Below are 19,527 nucleotides of genomic sequence, written 5' to 3'. Positions count from 1 at the left end.
AAAACTACCAGTAATGACCTTTACCTCTGTATCCTTCCAGGTCGTGTCTGTCCTAGAGGTCAGGTGTTCTCAGATTGCGTGTCCTCTTGTCCGCCCAGCTGTACTTCTCCACAGCCCCCCGGGCCTGCTGCAGCCATGGGCCAGTGCAGGGAGGAGTGCGTGGGGGGCTGTGAGTGTCCTCCAGATCTCTACCTTCACCAGGGACTCTGTCTGAAAAGAGACGACTGTCCGTGTTTCCATCGCAGACGCACCTACCAGCCAGAGGAAAGGATACAGCAGAGATGCAACACTTGGTAAGTAGGAAATGTATGTGTTCCCTGTGTCTCTCCTTCATCTAAGTCCCCTTTTACTCATTTGTCTTCTTTATTTTTTCCCTCTTCACCCTTCCAGTGTGTGCAGAGCAGGTCAGTGGCAGTGCACTGGGGAGAAATGTGCAGCCCAGTGCACCCTGATGGGGGCTCTGCAGGTGACCACATTTGACAAAAAGAGATACTCACTTCAGGGAGGAGACTGTCCCTTCATTGCCGTGGAGGTGAGACAAAAATTCAACCGCAGTTCGATGTACTATGAGGTGTCTTTGTGTGTGTGTGGCAGCAGCTTTGTCCTTACGCTCTGTGTGTGTTCAGGACTTTGTTGACAGGAAGCTGGTGGTGAGTGTACGCTGTGGAGAGTGTACAGCAGGAGCAGGAGGAGGAGGGCTGGGCTGTGTGAGGGAGATGTCAGTCACAGCACTCCACACCACAGTCACCATCACAGACACTGGTGAGTTAGATAGTTTAAAAGTTCCACAGTTTCGTTGACTTACCTACAGAAGACCACCCTAGTCTGTTGTTCCCCCCAGATAGTTGGAGCTTTTAAGTATCTTTTGCCTCATCATTTTAATTGTAGGTCCTCCAGCCTTGCTGTTTTCTATTGAAGCATATTGCAGCCACACACAGAAAAAAGAAAAACAGATCAGTATCACACTATAACGTGAAGGATGCCTTTCGTGTTATAACAAGATATTTTCATGTTCTTACGACATACAAACTTATCACACTATAACAGTAAACGTTTTCTGATACAACTGATCATTTATATACATAACAGTCGACCCTCACCACATCTCAAGGTGAGCAAAGAAAAAATTAAAGTAGAATTTAACCAAATTCTGTCAATAACAAATTATCTTAAATGTATCCATTCTCAGATGTGTTATTGAATTTTAACAATAAGAGTTCATTGTTATTCCATGATAGGTTTTTTGGTCTCCAGTAACATGAAATATATTGTTATAGCATGAAAAAATGTGTTTTTCATATTATAGTGTGAAACTGATTTGTTTTTCTTTTTTTGCACTTCTGTAGTTTAGTTGATTGTTTTTTTGTTTTTTTAATGTTAGTGTAACTAGACAACTCTTTGGTGACCAACAACTTCAAAAGCTGATATTATGAGGATGATATGTTTTCAGTTTCTTGCACTGTCCTCAAACGGTGGAGAAAATAAGTAAACAATGAATGCTGCTTTAGACTTAATCGGGGGGTAAATGTATAGCATAAAAAAAAGGATCTTGCTGTTTTTGTGATGTCACCAATTGGTTTGTAGACTACTGTTCTGAAGCCTTGTGTTTGGAATCTGGCCGTTGCCATCTTGCTTTTTTTTAAACCAAATGTAAGGAGCGAGGGGTGGTGTGGACTGAGAATTCAAGCCTGCTGATACAGTAGTGACCTTTCAATTCTGAAGCTCCACCTTAAAACACTTTCCTCGAAATGGAACCGTAACTTACAAAATGAACATCATGCTGTGTTGAAGGAGATGTGAAGACCATAAACTTATTAGGAAAAGGTTCTATGAACTAACAAACCAAGGGAGAAGTAAGGTCATTTTGCCATCGACTTCTATACAATTGGAAACCAGAGGAGTCGCCCCCTACAAGCCCTTAGAATGAAATGCAGGTTTAAATCCATGGTGGCTTCCTTTTCAGGAAACCTCATCCAAAATTCTTCATTTTGAATGAGGTGACTGCACTCTGATTGGCCACATTGGGTATTGTTACCTCCAGGTACAGTGACGTTGAATGGCCAGAGGGAGGCGCTGCCTGTGGTGTCAGGGGACCTGGTTGTGCGGAGAGCCTCCTCCTTATTTCTCCTCATCCAGACTTTTGGAGCCCAACTACTCTGGTACCTAGATGGACCCTTGGCCTTCATCACCCTGCAGCCTGGCTTTGCAAAGAAGGTGACCTTAACATCTGCTTCTGTCATTTCACCTCGAAGTGTAACAATCGGTTTTCAATTTTTGTTCCCAAAGTGATTGCAGTATAAGATACACCGTCTTAGATTCTAAAATAACAATCATTATGCAAACCCAAAGCATAACATTGTGTGCGGTGCATTCAAGGTGCGCGGCCTGTGTGGGACACTGACATGGAACCAGCACGACGACTTTACCACTCCAGAGGGAGACGTGGAGAACAGTGTGTCATCCTTTGCAGGGAAATTCACAACAGAGCGCTGCACTCTGCCTGGAGGAGCTCCACCAGACCCCTGCTCCACGTACACCCAGAGGAGACACTACGCAGAGACGGTGTGCGCCATCATACACGGCCCAGTCTTTCAGGTCAGTGTATGGAACATCACATAATGTCTCAGGAGTGAGTTCATGTTTGTGCCTCTCTTTTATTCACACCTGCACGTCCCTCTCTGATCCTATAGGCGTGCCATGACATGGTGGAGAGGGAGCCCTATTTCCGTCTCTGTCTGTCAGAGATTTGTGGCTGTGTTCCACAGAGGACCTGCCACTGCACCGTCCTCACTGCTTACGCCCGACACTGTGCTCAGGAGGGTGTTAAGGTCCACTGGCGCAACCACACCTTCTGCCGTGAGTGGGAACGCCATTGGTTCAGTGGCATTTAAAGGCATCTATGAACAGTACTTGTCTTTTTCAATGGATTCAAGGTTATAGACTCCAAGATAGTCTCTGTCTCATGAATTTGATAATTTATTTTGGTGGGTTGTCATTAGATAAAGTCAGATAAAAAAAATTAATAAAAAAAAAACAGACCCAACTGTGATGTCTGACAAGACTTGGATTAGACCAAAGGAACATTCAAGTCTTCTCGACGAAATCCTAAAAAGAGCAACAGTTTAACATTGACCCTGACTGCTTATTATTATTATTATTATATATTTATTCCTTATCATATATATATATATTATATGTACCCCCATTCAGAAGCCCATTCTCATATCCCGTATGCACTGTTCTCCTTTTATGTGTACTTTTATACTTGTTGCACTATTTCTTATACTTATATTTATATGTACATTTTTTCTGTCGAGTATGTGTGTATCTTTATGTGTAAAGCTGCTGACAACAATGTGAATATCTCCACTGTGAGATAAATAAAGGCATGTCTTATCTTATCTTATCTTATCTTATCTTAACACCAATAATTTGTTGCTGCATTTGGATTTGATGCTCATGCTTAAAGGCACATGTTCTTATTCCTTAGCTTTCAAGCTACAAAGGTGTTTGTACTAACCTGGTCCTCTTTGAAAGCCCAAACTGAAACCTCTTCCTTCCTTTCTCCTCAGCGGTCCAGTGTTCGGGGGGTCAGGTGTACCATGAGTGTGGTCGGCCCTGCGGTGGCTCCTGCTCAGACCTGCGACAGGGCTGGAGCTGTGACGACAGTGGCGGTGGAATAGGCCACAGAATGTGTGTTCCAGGGTGCCAGTGCCCACCAGGACTTGTACAGGACCACCAGGGCCAGTGTGTGCCCATCACTTTGTGCCCCTGTGTGCAAGGAGATAAGATGTATTCAGCCGGGGCTGTAGTTCAAAATGGCTGCAACACCTGGTATGTAGTAGAAAAGACTTTCAGAAACTATGAGCAGAACTTTGTATTTTTGTTTTTTGGTACTCCCTGGCTAAAATATTCGCCTTTCTGCAGCTACAGTTTCACGACACACTTTAACTATTTGATTTTTACCTTGTTAGCATGTCTGTGTAATGTTTTTATATTCTGGAAACGAGTGGGGAGTTCTGGTTTGGGAGTTTTTAAGAGATAAATCTGCAATATGAGATATTTTTTGGATCACAGCTTGATGGAAATTTGTTTTTGAAAGAGCCGTCTCAGGATGTTTCCTCTTAAAAAGTCAATACTTTCACTGACCCTTGGTAGCAGCATTTTACTCCTGTGAAATATTAACATCACTGTAAAGACGTATTTACCTTGACATACTAAACTTGTCAGAAGGGAGACAAAGTGACAGAGGTTATTTCAGTACAGTCTCTTTGTGACCCAGTTGTGCAGATGTTTTAACAGCACATCATAAAAACAGCCCTTTCTCTTTTACGGCTCGCTGTGTGCAACTTTTATCATGTTGTAGTTAAGATAAAGAATCAGATGAAGTAAGCAGATTTTCTTCATTGTCACTATGAATGCAGCTTTCATTCAGCTGCAATACAGCGTTGGCAAAGTTTACTGTGTGTTGAATGAGCTTTGATCCTATAGGATGACTACAAGTACTGTTTAAAGTCTGAAATCTGTAGAATATACTGTTTTATTAAAGCAGTATAGCATGCAAAGCACAAACTGATCTGCTACTGTTTGTCTTGAACTACAGTACAGAGGGTCAGAGGTCACCTTGACAGAGTTCGTACTTCTTTGTTGTTGATTTTGGGATTTTTTTTTCTTTGCATGACTTTGTTAACATGGGGAGGTTGGTGATGTTGAGTAACTGTGTGTAGAATCTGGACATGTCAGACTTTGTGTTTACATGAGGGTAAGCTGTACATGCATAACTATTCTACTCTACACAAAGCAGCACCAAAGTCAAAGCTGAACCCCAGCTTGTAAAATGTGTGTTTGAATGACTAAATGTGCAAACTACACATGTATATAAGAGTATGTGATCCCAAGTGAGTCCCTGGTGGTGCAAGAGCTCTGATGAAATCACTCTATGTTCCTGCTTCGTAACACAGGATAGGTTGATTTCATTGCATTTCTTCACTACATAATCGTCACTCGATGGGTTAAAGTATTGACCGAGGCATAGCAGTGATAGTACGACTAAAAAAGTTATTGGTTAATTGTTTCTCTCTGTTTTTATTGTATGTGTACATGTTTGTGCACTGTCCCTTTAGTATGTGACTCACTTTGTTTGTGCTGCTGATATCTACCTGCTTATTGACCTAATTACTTGCTATGAGGAAGCAGGACATTTTGCTAATTATTAAACATATTACAACCACTGTTTAGAATTTAGTTATAATAAAGGGAACATTTATTGATGCATAATAAAATAGAGATTTAATGTTTGATTAATGTGTGCTAAAGGGCACATTTGCACACTAAACTAGATTTCTATAACTTCTGGGACAACTTACACTTGGCAGATTTTATTATCTGTCCCCCAGGAAGGTGATGTTTGCACACATGTTTTGCCGAATCTCATTTAATGCAAGCTTTAAATAACTTTTAACAGCCTTTTTCTACTCGCAACGATACATTTAAAATGATTGTCTTTCAGTAGAGGTGAGCACTGAATAACTCCCTCTTCTCTTCCCTTCAGTGTGTGCGAGCAGGGGCTCTTTAACTGCACTCAGGAGCGCTGTGAAGAGGTGAACCAGTGCCCTGGGTCTCTGGTCTACTCTCCACGCTCCTGCCTCCTTACCTGCTCCAGCCTGGACCCTCCCGGCCAACAGCAGGGGACCAGTGTCACACAACGGAGCTGCAGGGAGCCGCTGTCTGGCTGCGTCTGTCCTCAGGGAACGGTCTTACTAGTAGGTGAACACTCAAATCCTGTTTTCTGAATGGATACCTGAGAGGTTTTGAGAATACAGGCCTTTGTCACAGCACAAAAAACACACAAGAATGTAAGCAATACCAGTACCTGCCCATCCATCCATCCATCCATCCATTATCTATACACCACTTTATCCTCACTAGGGTCGCGGGGGGCCTGGAGCCTATGCCCATTGTAAAGCTAAATACACTGCAGCCATTATTAACAAAATAGTGACACAAGAGGTGTCACATGTCTAAATACACACACACACACACACACACGGCTTTGCAATTTTAATAGATCACCTATTTAATTTGTTAAGCACTATATATATATATATATATATATATATATATATATATATATATATAGTTGTCCTCAAATGTATTCATACCCTTCCACTAAAGAAAAGGCAAAATTCACAATAGTCACTCAAATTACTAGAACTGAAAAAAGTGATAACAAACAAAAAATTTGCTTAATTATAATTAAGTGAGATAAGACATTGCTTTTGAATTATGGTTGAAAAGAATAATTGCAGTGATTGCCGCAAAGCGTTGCTCAACAAAATATTAGCTTACTTGCATGTTTACTTGCATGTTTACTTGTTTTATTTTTGTTTGTTTGTTTCTGTTGAACCACAATTCAAAAGAAATGTCATGATTTTCAATATATTTTTATTTACTATTACCGTTGTCAATTTCAACTTATTTTAGTGAGAGCTGTTTTTTCCTTCTTTAATCGGAAGAGAAGTTGTAAAACAAATTTCATAAATTTTCGGGAAATGTTGATAATGGCACAATGAACAGATGGATACATTCTGGTGATGTTCTGGCTTACCGTCTGTTTATTATTTTCTCATAAAACAGTAAAATTATTATTATTATTATAATATATTATTGCATTTCCCTTCTGGGATGAATAAAGTATTTTTCATTTTCAGTCATTCATTCATTAAAAGCTGTTAAGCGACACAGTCACACAGAATGCTGTCGTTGCGCCGTTTGTCCACTAGATGGAGCTCTGACTCCATTCAGTCCTCACCGCTGTCTTCTCAGTAGTACAGCAGTGAGCTACAGCCAGGCTACATGACAGCAGTGGGCTGAGCGGAGCTACTGACAGATAAATTCAGAACCACGTTGTGACATAAACAAAGACTCAACATGTCTCCTGTTTCACTTTAACTCTCTTTGCCATGTGTCATGACAAGTGAGGCGTGCTTCATGCTTTTCATTTACGTTGCTAAAGTAGTGCTAACCTAGCTTAAGTTACTTCCTGTGTGTTTATGTTAGCAATAACATCGCTGTAGTTAAGCCAATCTAGCATAGTTAGGTAACAGCTTAAAAGCCAGTAAGTAACTACAGAAATAACATAAGTATATAAAATATTAAGAGCGTACAGAACGGCTGTTCATCACTCGGTCAGCTTGTTATTAATGATATCAATGCTAATTCAAATGCTAAAGATGTGTTTTGATTATCCATGAATCAAATAGTGTGGATAAAATGAATGCAGGACTTTAACATTGAGTGGAAATCACAACATGGTGGAAATGAGCTGCTTGGTGGAGCTCTGCGCTCTCTGAGGGCTTTTCTGGTTTATTATTTGTTATGCTGTTAAAACCTATAAGGCACACTTCCGGCTACCTCGGCAGCAGACGCATGCGCAACTCTCTCACTCTCGCTCGACCACTCACGGTCCTGGTTCAAGTTACTAACTGATGTCCGAAGCCAAAGGGACAGTTAATGAACGGACTTTCTGAAGATTTTTAAGGATTCAAGAACCTCTTTTCGTGACACGTCTGCACTCACCTCCCATCCAGTGTCAAAATTGGGGACATTTTCGGGGACAGTCATTCAAATCGCGGACTGTCCCCGGAAATCGGTACGTCTGGTCACAATATAAAACTGAATGTCAGTTGTAGTCTCCACTCTGCTCCGGAGGTAAGCGCATCAAGCTCCATAGCGGCTAACTGCGCCACTATTCTCACTAGATAGCATTAGCTGCTCACCTTGTCTGTCTGACATTTGGACACTACAGGTACGTTTGCTTACAAGCACAGGAAAACTTCCACCACCATCACCACATAGCCACAACATTAAAACCACTGACAGGGGAAGTGAGCAGCATTGATTGTATTGTTTCCTTGCAGTGTTGTTCTGGGAAACCTTGGGTCCTGACATGTTTAAAGGTTACCTGAAAATTGTTTGTAACCAAGCACAGCCACCCGATGGCAATGGCACACACGTATTTGATTAGTGGTTTTAATGTTATGGTTGATTGTTGTATGCCTGATAATCATCTAATTTATCTCATCTTTCTGTGTGGAAACAACAGATAAGACATTGCAGAAGCTTACATTTTTCAGATTAAGTGAACAAAAACACATTACTATTCTTAGTGTTATGACCAGGGCTTAAACTGAGATTTGTGAGGAGGGAGTGCCCTGTGCAGTGAAGTTGAGGCGTTGGGTGTGGTGGTTGGTGCCTACCCACGCAGGTGATAGTTTTGATGCAGTATGGGCTGTTTCTTTTGTAGAGAGTAGTGAAACTAGTTATAGTAATTTTATTCTCTGGGTGTGGATTGTCCACAGTAATAATTGTACTTCTGTTGAAAGACAGGTTGCTGTTCAGTTTTCTTCAAGTCAAATTTTAATCCATCCATCCATTATCTATACACCGCTTAATCCTCACTAGGGTCGCGGGAGGTCTGGAGCCTATCCCAGCTGACTTAGGGCGAAGGCAGGGGACACCCTGGACAGGTCGCCAGTCTATCACAGGGCTACACTGAGAGATAGACAACCATGCATCATTCATGCCTACGGGCAATTTAGAATCACCAATCAATCTCAAAATGTTTTTGGGCTGTGTGGGAGGAAGCCGGAGAACCCACGCGGCACGTGGAGAACATGCAAACTCCACGCAGGAAGATCCCAGGTGTCCTCACCAGGACGTGAACTGGCGACCTTCTTTCTGCGAGGCAACAGTGCTAACCACCTTGCAGCCATCAATTTTTAATGCTTGACCCATAAATTGTGCTGTTGCAGTGTCAGGCACAGATATCATTTACAGAATCTAATTATTTGAATAGCTTTGGTTGGCTCTAGTTTGTGGTCATGAACCCATACAGCCTAATTTTGACTTATTATGTCTTCTCTGTTTTACTTCAGGGTGATCGCTGTGTTCTGCCAGACGAGTGCCCCTGTCATCATAATGGTCGACTTTATTACAGCAATGACACCATCACTAAAGACTGTAACACATGGTAATGTATGCAGTTGTGTGATTGCATTAATATTCTGTAACTTTAACATTTTATCTCAACTCTAAATTATTCTTTCCTGCAGTGTATGCAAACAGCGCCGCTGGCACTGCAGCCAGTCCGTCTGTGTCGGCGTATGTGTGGCAACTGGTGACCCGCACTATGTGACGTTTGATGGCCGCTGCTACTCCTTCCTGGGTGATTGCCAGTATGTGCTGGCAAGGGAGACCAGTGGTTTATTCAGCGTCACAGCAGAAAATGTGCCATGCGGAAGCACTGGGGTCACCTGCACGAAGTCCGTCACTCTCAGCCTGGGAAACACCGTCATACACCTGCTGAGAGGTAGGAGAGATGGTTGGTGTAATGAGGGAAGCTGAGCCTGAATGATCTCAAGTTAGGATTCATAGGCACCTCAGACGTGTTAACAAATGGTGAAACGCCAGATCAGAGAGGTTATGTTTGTGACATTTTAACCTGATAGTCTTGGATATTTTAAACACCTGTGTGCTCTTGAGGAATGAATTGTGTTTATCAGACCCGGCTCAACCAAAATTCATATTTAGTATGACTGTTAACTACCAGAGTTTGGGGTTCTGCTCCTACTTTGGCAAAATGGTGAAAATATATACATTATGTGGGATGCTTGAGGCAAACTGTCTTATCTCTGACATTTAGGTAAAGCTGTGACAGTGAATGGAATGCCAGTTACATTACCAAAGTCCTACAGTGGCAGTGGTCTGACCCTGGAAAGAGTCGGTCTGTTTGTCTCCCTGTCCTCCCGACTCGGAGTCACTTTGCTGTGGGATGGAGGTAGGATACATGCATCACATTCTGCAACTTTTAAGCAACCTCTTATTCTGTAATGCTCAGGGTAAATGTATTTGTACACTGTTATTTCTTGTTGATGTAAATTAGGACAAAATCAGGAAAAAAAGCAAACTGTTGCCAAAAATGTATCGTCGTTTTAGTTTTGTCATTTCTACACTTACCTTTACCTGTTCTGATTGTGTAATATACAAATATTTCATGATATATTGCTGTAGATAGAGATTAATTAACAAACTACTAATAACGTTGTTAATCCACATGTTCTCTCCAGGTATGCGGGTATATGTGCGTATGGCAGCCCACCTGCGGGGTCGGGTTGGGGGCTTGTGCGGTAACTTTGATGGGGACACAGAGAATGACTTCACAACACGGCAGGGAATCGTAGAGTCTACAGCTGAGCTGTTTGGAAACTCCTGGAAGGTCAGCCCCTCCTGCCCTGATGTGGCAAACCAGGACCTCCGAGACCCCTGTGCTGTGAGTTCACTGACATGCACACATTCACACACGGGCAGAAGAACTGTTTAGTCTTGTAAGCACATGAACTCTCAAAGTCCCATAATGTTCTCACACTTTTCAGCTGAACCCCCACAGAGTGACATGGGCTAGGAAAAGATGTACTGTGCTGACCCAAGAAGTTTTCTCGCTGTGCCACCCTGAGGTGCCCTTCCAGCAGTATTATGACTGGTGTGTCTTTGATGCTTGTGGGTGAGTGACTGCATTAATCTACACAAGGTGTCCCAACAGTATTTTCTAGTTATATGTTAGTATTTTTCGCAAAATATATTTTAAATGTTAAATTGTGTTATGTTGAAAGATTGCTCGTTAATATAAAATGTGTGTCGTTTTGAGACATTTACTGTGGACAGCCCGTCATCTCAAATTAGGGTTTGGTGGGATAAAAATGCTCCACAATAATTTTCAGGTCATTGTAAATTGTTAACATAGATGGGAAAAAAAAACTTGCATGAGAAGTAAAACTGACTGCTGATAGACATCGTTTGTGTACATTCACCAGAGCGCTAATGTCATTGAAGACTATTTTGAGTGCAGGGGTTGACTGATATGGTCTCTTAAAGGACCAATACCGATACAGATTACTATTGATCAAGGAGACTGATACCAATGTTTTGGGAAATTGTACACATTTACTGTAAAAATGAAAATTGTGGTCTCAAAATTCAGAATAACACAAACTCCAACACAATTTTTTTTTTCTTTTATTTATGTTTTAGAGTTGTTAATTTACTACTTGTGATATATCAACCAATCAGATAGTGTTGTGGGCATTGCATTGCTCAACACCTCAAAGTGGCGACCACAGATTGAGAGAGGCTGCTGCAATTTTGGTACTCTGCACATTTTAAAATAAATATATTTTATTGGGAACCTTTAAAAAAATAGCAACGCTGATAAATGGAGAAATACTGAATAATTGATGCAATAATAAGCCGGGCTGATAAACAGTTTACTTGTAATTGGTGCTAATATTGGTCTGTTATTGCCACCAGCAACGGCCGTGCAACACTGCTCATCAGCCGACAGAATTATGTATTTCCCCATCCTTATGGTGTAAAACATCTATCTGCATCTTTTCACACTTGCTGGTAAACAAGCAGTAACAGAACTGTCAACAGCAAAGCATTAAACATTCCTACTAAAGGTAAACATACAACTACAGGTTCATCTTCAGTAGAAAAAGATGTGAGGATAGTTTCCCTGACTACAGTATCTTAATTATCTTTTCATATTCATAATAAACTATAACCATCATTCATCTTGAAATTGTGTACTTCGAGTAATATGTTATTGTGTTTTAGTTGTGACTCAGGTGGGGACTGTGAGTGTGTCTGTACAGCCATTGCTACCTATGCTGAGGAGTGCAACCGACGAGGGGTCTACATCCGCTGGAGGTCCCAGGAGCTCTGCCGTATGTCAAAGACTGATATGGCACATACAGTCCTCCAATTTATTCATACCCTCCAATTAAAGAAGGAAAAAAACATAAGCTGAAATAAGCTGAAATTGACAAAGGTAATCAGAAATAAAAATGTACTGAAAATCATGACATTGCTTTTAAATTGTGGTTCAACAGTAATATATTAAAACACACACACACACACACACACACACACAAGCAACCAAGCATGATGGGACCCGTGAACTAATATTTTGTTGAACAACCCTTTCAGAATCAGAATCAGAATCAGAATCAATCACTGCAATCAAGTGTTTTCTGTAACTTCAATCAGACTTCTGCACCTGTTGACAGGTATCGTGCTCTAATTTGTTCAGGACAGTTTTGTTTTATAAATAATTATTTTCAACCACAATTCAAAAGGAATGTCATATTTCACTAAATTAGAATTTAACAATTTTTTAAAAATGTATTATTACTTTTTTCAGTTTCTAGTTATTTGAGTGACTTGTGAATTTTGCGTTTTCTCTAATGGAAGGGTATGAATACATTTGAGGACAACTGTACACACACCATTGACTCACAGAGTCAGTGTTAAGTATGTGTGTCTTCATTCTGTCTTTGTCTAAAGTGAGTTGTCTCTTCCTGCAGCTCTGCAGTGTGAGAATGGGCTGGTCTATGACCCCTGTGGTGCAGCTTGCTCTCTCTCTTGTCCCAGTGTTCAGCAGAGCCCACATTCCCAGTGTGGGGCTCTCTCCTGTGTGGAGGGCTGCTTCTGCCCTGCTGGCACTGTCCAACATGGTAAGACACACCCTACCCGATGGAAAGTGACTGTGTCTTTAACTATAGACCACATTTCTGACAGTTATTGATAATTTCCCTAAACAAACTTAAGAATTCAACAATTTTGTTTAAACAAAAGATAACTTGAAAGCTACAAATGAAATGGAATAAAATGTGGTCCAGACAGAGTTAAACTCGCTGCTTTTGGGTTTTTGGAGGCTGAACACATCTGGACTTAGTAGTATACAAGTCCTTTCTGTTTTGGAAACTGCATCAGCTTTCAAGAGAAAGCCTTTTGATTTTGTTTACACCACGTTCCCCCTGTAATGCTGCCCTAAGCGAGATCTTTACTTTGTTTTGCCTTGCAAATCTTTAATAATAGAAGAATTATCAGTATGCCTTCTATTCAACAGGTGACAGCTGTGTAGTGCCCACTGAGTGTCCATGTGAGTGGGAGGGCTCCATGTTTCCACCTGGAACTACCATCGCTCAGCACTGCCAGAACTGGTCAGTCAAGCTGAATGCTTATAAACTATATACCAATTTATGCTTGAAATTAATCAAGGTAGAGTCACCATTAAAACTGTGTTCTGTGCATGTGTTTGCCTTGATGTGTTCAGCACCTGTAAGGAGGGCATGTGGCAGTGTGAAGGTGTGGCTTGTCCTCCTCCCTCCCTCACCTGTCTGGAATCAGAGTTTGCCTGTGCAGGGGGACGCTGCATCCCCTCTCAGTGGGTGTGTGACAACGAGGATGACTGTGGTGATGGTTCAGATGAGATCTGCCCATTCACCTGCTCTCCAGAACAGTTCCGCTGTACCACCACACCCAGGTGAATCCCAATTACCTTCAGTTTTTTCTGCCCAATTTTTTTTTTGTGTTCGAAGATTATGAAGGCACAAAACTTTTGTTTGTGATCAGAAGTTTTCCTGATTTAGCGTTTTTAACTACACTAACCAAGGTTGTGTGTGAACACTTCAGTTAATATGTGAATGAAGTTCAAAGTTGTTCCGTTAGGCACTGAGCACATATGTTTTTTTCCTATTTTTAAGTTGTACAGTGTCCCGTCGTCATGGTTCTGATATTGCCTAATTCCAGATAATCTCCCCTGCATGGTTTCAACAATACTTATTGTCCATTTTCAGTGCAGGATATGTTTAACTGAGTGCACAGTTAGCTGTTTTACCAGATATATAAGTAGTTCCAAAAAATAAATTAAAAAAATGAGGTCTTTATTTCAGATTAGAGAACACAAAAACCTCAAAATAAAAAACATTCTTAAAAAGAGCAAGCACAGCCGAATAACCCTTTTATGTCTTAAATGAAAGACATCCCAGCCTGAAGAACTGAAGCCCTCCACTTCAAGTAAAAAAGTCAACATCCTCAGAGAACAATCAATAAAAGGTTTCGTTTGCACGTTGCTGGGCTGTAAATGTGCGTGATGAGTCGGATAGATCTGTCATACAGGGCTTGCAGCGCGGTTATTTTGTGTGCCCTCAGCTTGGACTTCAGGGGATAACTTTGCTCTAAAGAGCTGTGCTTTGTCTCGTAGTGGCGCTCCACGTTGCTACTTTTAATTAATGCCTCGTTTTCAGAGCATATGAGGCCACTGGTTATGAACTGTCTGGCAGAAGGATGAACATGCACTTCTCCGTGCACTCATCTTCAAAGCAGCGGTTTTCCTCATCAACCTTCCTTCTTTTGGAGCAAGCCATGCTGTCATCACTGTCTCTTCCTCTCTGCTCGGCTGTATAGGCAGCGCAGAGTGGCAGCAGCAGTGAGCTGTGGTGGTGCGCTGGCCATGCAGGCTAACCAAACGATTTGATTGGCTCGACTGAGTGGAGCTATTGGCGTATTAACTGGAGTAGCACCACCCGCTGTCTATAGCCGCGACCGTCGGAAAAAACGCTCCATGAAAATCTCGTGAATTCATCAGAGATTGGTCACGGTCCTGGCAGAACCATCACTCGGTCCGTATCCGGACCGAGGTCCGCCATTTGGTGATACCTGGACTAGAGTTTTCTGAAAAAACAACAAAAAACAAGACACAGCATGTACAGCTAGCCTGTTTAATGACCAAGATAAGGACTTTAACGTAGCAGGTAGTGATAGGTAGGTAATATTCTGAAAATGTTGTTTATCCGTCCAACAGTTTCTGACGGGCATTGAGCATTGCAGTCAAGATTTTTAAATGTATTTTTAAAAATTATTTTAGAGCAAGTCTTTCTGTTAGATTCAAATTACGAAGTGAATTAAGGAGTTGACCCTAACCCTGCAGTGGACCATGTTTGAACCTGGCTCTGCGTTGTGATGGCCACCCAGACTGTGCTGACCAATCAGATGAGGAGTTCTGTGGACCTGCCACCCCTCTGCCCCTGTGCCCTCCGGGGGAGTTTCAGTGTGCAAATGGAAAGTGTCTCCCAACCAGCCGTGTGTGTGATGGACGGCTGGACTGTGGTTTTGCTGATGCGTCTGATGAGCAAGGTAAACTATCAAAAAGGATTCTGTATCAACAATACTTATTTGTCAGTTTAAAAAAGTTATAACTCAATTCTATCATATCAGATACTCTGTCAACAAGTTTGGGGAAACATGGTGTCATATCAGTGGTTTCTATTATTGTCAAGGGTTGTTTTCTGTGCTTTTATGCTTTTTATGATTCCTCTTACTTTTATTTCCTGCTTTTGTGCTATTTTTGTTTGCTCAGACTGTGGTGTAGTGTGTGATGAAGGGGAGTTCCAGTGTGCCGGAGGACGCTGCATTCTCTACCTCCACCGTTGTGACGGCCATGATGACTGTGGGGACTTCAGCGATGAGAGAGGGTGTGTGTGTTTTCAGTTTTACTAAAGTTTTGGTACTGGGATTTACAGTAGTTAAACTGACTGATCTGATCTTTGAACTTGTCCAGACTAGGACATTTGGAGGTCTGTGCTGTGTGAAGGGAAACAAAAGTTACGTCAAATATTGAAAAGTATTTGAAGATAAGCTCTCAGTTTGTGGGATAGGATTGTATTTACTTTCTGCCTCTTTTCTCAGAGGCACTCATTTACACGCAGCAGATTACACTTTATGATGTCATCCCTGTTTAATCTTTTGGCTGATTTGTAGGTGTGTCTGTACACCAGGAGAGTTTCAGTGCCCAGGGGATCAGTGTGTCCCTGCAGATAGAGTGTGTGATGGACACAGAGACTGCCCCTCTGGAATAGATGAGGCTGTTTGTCCAGGTAAACGTACAAATAATAATACAGCATAAATACATTTTCCAAAGACACTCTAACCTGCTTGGTTTTGTTAATGAGGCTTTGAATTTTGGCTACAAATGTAACATGTTATTCTGTTTGATGTGGCAGTGACCTGTGCTCCCGACCAGTTTGCCTGCAGGGATGGTACATGTGTTCCCACAACTAAGCTGTGTGATGGAACACCAGACTGTCCAGGCAGAGAGGATGAGAACAAGACCAATTGCGACACCAGCATCATAATACCATCACCCCCACCTGTCACCCCAACTTCAGGTAATGATAGACAATAATTTCATGATTTAACTATGTATAGAGGTTACATTTCCATCATTGGTCCTCGTCCTTATGCCTTTTCTTCTCTTGTCTCTTCCTTCTGTTCTCTATCTGAAAAGATAAAATGTTCCCAGACTTGCCTTCTTAATTGTCTTAAACAAGAATGTTTCTTCAGCCTGTAGGTCCTATGAGTTCAGCTGTGCCACAGGAGGGCAGTGTGTACCTCAAGCCTGGCGTTGTGATGGTGAAACAGACTGTATGGATGGTAGTGATGAGCAGCAGTGTGCAGCTCCATGTGGTCCTGGCCAGGTGCCTTGCCTCAGTGGGGACCAGTGTGTGGACTACCAGCATCTCTGTGACGGAACCCCACACTGCAGGGATGCCTCGGATGAGAGTATCGACAACTGTGGTATGTTTATCTACATACAAATGTGAAAATATAGGTGTGAAGGAAATCCTGTTTTAGTTTAAACACATATTAATGGACAGTGACGATAATCATGTCCGTCACCAGGCTCTACTCGGATACCTCCCTGCCCTGGCAGTTTCTCATGTGACAACCGCACCTGTGTGAACATGTCAAAAGTCTGCAATGGCATCCCAGACTGTCCACGGGGCGACGATGAGTTGGTGTGTGGTGAGTTCTTTTGAGATAAAGGGAGCAAAGAGGTGAGAATGGAAGTACGGATGCATGGAGTGAAGGAATGGAGTGAAAGGCTGCAAGACACCAAAGACAGAATGTTTACAGAATGGAAGATAGAAATAATAATGCAAAGACATAATAAAGGATGGGAAGGAGTAGTTTGATGAAGAACTAAGAGAGGACAGTTTTTGATTGTGATCCTGTATTCTCTGTTATGTTCATTAACATCTTTGAAATCTTGTTCTGTGAAGATAAAACTGTCACACCAGTGCCCCCTGGCAGTCGGAACACCACTGTCACCTGTTCTGAATTCACCTGTATGGATGGAACCTGTGTCCCCTTTAACATGGTATGTCCTAAACCCACATGATATATACCTCCAGCAAGTCAAACATTATGTGTTCAGTTAGTAGTATGTGATTGAAAAGTAAAGAAAAGGAAGGATAAGTTGTGTTTCAGTCGCATTACATGACTGCATTATCTTGTAATGCATGATTGCATTATTCTCAGAGTTCGTCTGAGGATATTCATTTACCCACACACTTAGAAGGTGTAAAAAACAAAATTGAGACTTCTAAATTGTTCGGAAGTAATATACAATTACTGCATATTGCTGTTCATTTGTAGTTAAAATGTTTGTTTTGTAAAATGACTTAAAACATAAATCAAGTATAGCGATAGGAAAAAGAAATGTACGCATTTTCTTCATATTTATTCTTTAAAGGAGGAAAAAATGTGCAGATCCTTCTTGTTAAATTCAACCTGTCCGGTTTACTAACTGAACTCTATGTCTTAGGTGTGTAACGGTGTGGCAGACTGCCCAGACTCCTCACTTGCACCGCTTGGTGGCCCCACAGATGAGCAGGGCTGTAGAACCTGGAGCTCATGGGGCCTCTGGAGCCCCTGCAGCACCACCTGTGGAACGGGCTCCATGAGCCGGAAGAGATCCTGCCCTCCAGGGGACCCGCTGCACAGCTGTCGGGGCCAGGATGTCCAGAGGCAGCAGTGCTTCAACATCACCTGCCCTGGTACGGAGATAGAGCCCAATACATACATGTTTCAGAATACTTCCAGTAAACCTACGATTTGGACAGTTTTTGCCTGAAAGCAATTGTGGTCATGTGTTGGTGAGAAAAACTCAAGACAAAGGAAGTCTTCGTACAACTACTTCATGAGACGTGCGTAGGAGAAGGACAAGCACGTCAGAAAGTGTCAGATTCCTGCAAACTGTCTAACTTGCAAAAATGCATTTAAATGCATTTTGACAAGTTGGACAGTGTGTGGGAGTCTGTTGGAAACTTTTTGGTACGGTAAGAAAATTCAAGTGAAATGAAGGAGGTCACAGAAGTGCAGATGTCCAAAGGGGGCACTAACCTAGAAATGTGTCACTATTCACCAGTTCTTTGCTTAAAAAAAATAACATAAATAAATGGGTGCAACTCTTTCCCCTCACACATACTGCAGTTGAAGGCCATATATATATTTGTCACTCGCATCTGATTGCTGTCCTTCTTTCAGTGGATGGTCAGTGGCTGCCATGGGTGAGCTGGTCAAACTGTTCCAGTGGTTGTGGTGGAGTGCAGGTCAAGCACAGAGGCTGCATCCCTCCTCGCTACGGAGGCCGAGACTGCTCCCAACTTGCTGGACCATCCAACCTTCCCATGGAAATCAGTAAGAGCTGTCTTTGTAAATGTTCATTGCTGCTAGGGCTGGGTGATTTGGAGAAGATGTCTCATTGCGATGAATTTGTAAAACCATTGACAGACAGTTTGAACTCTGGGTCAAACATGCTGCAAAATTACAAGGTCTCATTAAATAATGAGGCTGATGTCAGATGAACCACAGCGTGCTTGCCCAAAGTGCATAGTATGCATTGATCAATGGACAAGCATAAACAACCCTTGAAAGTTTCAATATACTCCAGCGAAATAAAATAAAAAATAAACAACAATATTCCAAATTGCAGGTTCTGCACTTTGCTAATTGCATTGTTTTAAACTGCAATTTTGATTTGAACTTGAGTAGTTGTTGGGCCTTATTTGCTGCATCATACACACACAACATGTTTCACCACCGTTAAGGTATAGGTAGAAATCTTACACGCAAACAAAAAATCCAAACTATCTGTTTGATTTTATGTCACTGGAGGCGACAAAAAATGTTTTTGTAAATTCTTTGGGAAACTTTGTTTGGATATAAAAGATGGACGTAGCAACCGGCCCTGAAAAATGAAGCCAACCCGGAAGTATCAAAAACCTGCAATATGACTACGTCCGCTAGTTGCTGGCTCCAAAAAGCCCTGGCTCCCATAGAAATGAATTGGAAAAGAAGTGATCACAGATCACGAAATACCGCATTCCTCCAGCTCAGGATTTTTTTCTTGTTAGTTTTCATAGTCAAATCCAGAGATCAGGTGGCCAATCTGAAAATAAATCAATACTGAATTTTTAAAAAATCTTCATAATTTTGTGGGGCAAGGGGCGTGGCTGGCTTGATTGACAGTCGGCAGCGGCGATGCAGACGAAGCGAACAGAAGGTGGTAAATGTGGGTGGGCAGAGAGGGCCTGCCTCTCAATCCGTCTGACCAATCGCTGCTCCTATGGCTCCGCCCCCCTCCAAGCATTTTTGCATCACTGGCTCCAAAAATCCAAGATGTCAACCAGGAAGTAGCAAAACGCTGGCTTCATTTTCTCAGAAACCAACGGGTGACGTCACGGTAGCTACGTCCATCTTTTATACAGTCTATGGTTTGGTCAGACAGATGGTAATAGAATTTAGTAAAGGATGGAATATTACTGATAATGAGGTGTCTATTCT

At 41.9% G+C, this 19,527-nt stretch overlaps 1 protein-coding gene across 1 annotated transcript in view; it reads left to right on the top strand.

Moving 5' to 3' along the window:
- The window catches only part of sspo (SCO-spondin), a 97,124-nt gene that overhangs the window by 8,235 nt on the left and 69,362 nt on the right, over positions 1–19,527 (top strand). Inside the window, 24 exon segments of the mRNA XM_008294493.1 lie at positions 41–293; positions 391–532; positions 627–762; positions 2,042–2,214; positions 2,377–2,595; positions 2,691–2,856; positions 3,573–3,834; positions 5,552–5,762; positions 8,937–9,031; positions 9,114–9,370; positions 9,704–9,838; positions 10,128–10,330; positions 10,434–10,561; positions 11,674–11,783; positions 12,423–12,572; positions 12,968–13,061; positions 13,175–13,347; positions 15,260–15,374; positions 15,661–15,782; positions 15,903–16,067; positions 16,243–16,422; positions 16,962–17,059; positions 17,507–17,738; positions 18,229–18,381. Of these exon segments, the coding sequence (XP_008292715.1) occupies positions 41–293; positions 391–532; positions 627–762; positions 2,042–2,214; positions 2,377–2,595; positions 2,691–2,856; positions 3,573–3,834; positions 5,552–5,762; positions 8,937–9,031; positions 9,114–9,370; positions 9,704–9,838; positions 10,128–10,330; positions 10,434–10,561; positions 11,674–11,783; positions 12,423–12,572; positions 12,968–13,061; positions 13,175–13,347; positions 15,260–15,374; positions 15,661–15,782; positions 15,903–16,067; positions 16,243–16,422; positions 16,962–17,059; positions 17,507–17,738; positions 18,229–18,381 (3,972 nt within the window).

Source organism: Stegastes partitus, unplaced genomic scaffold, assembly GCF_000690725.1.
Source record: "Stegastes partitus isolate 25-593 unplaced genomic scaffold, Stegastes_partitus-1.0.2 Scaffold967, whole genome shotgun sequence".
Taxonomy (NCBI): Eukaryota; Metazoa; Chordata; class Actinopteri; family Pomacentridae; genus Stegastes; species Stegastes partitus.
The sequence above is the reverse complement of the archived record's forward strand: the minus strand, read 5'-3'. Positions and strand labels throughout refer to the sequence as shown.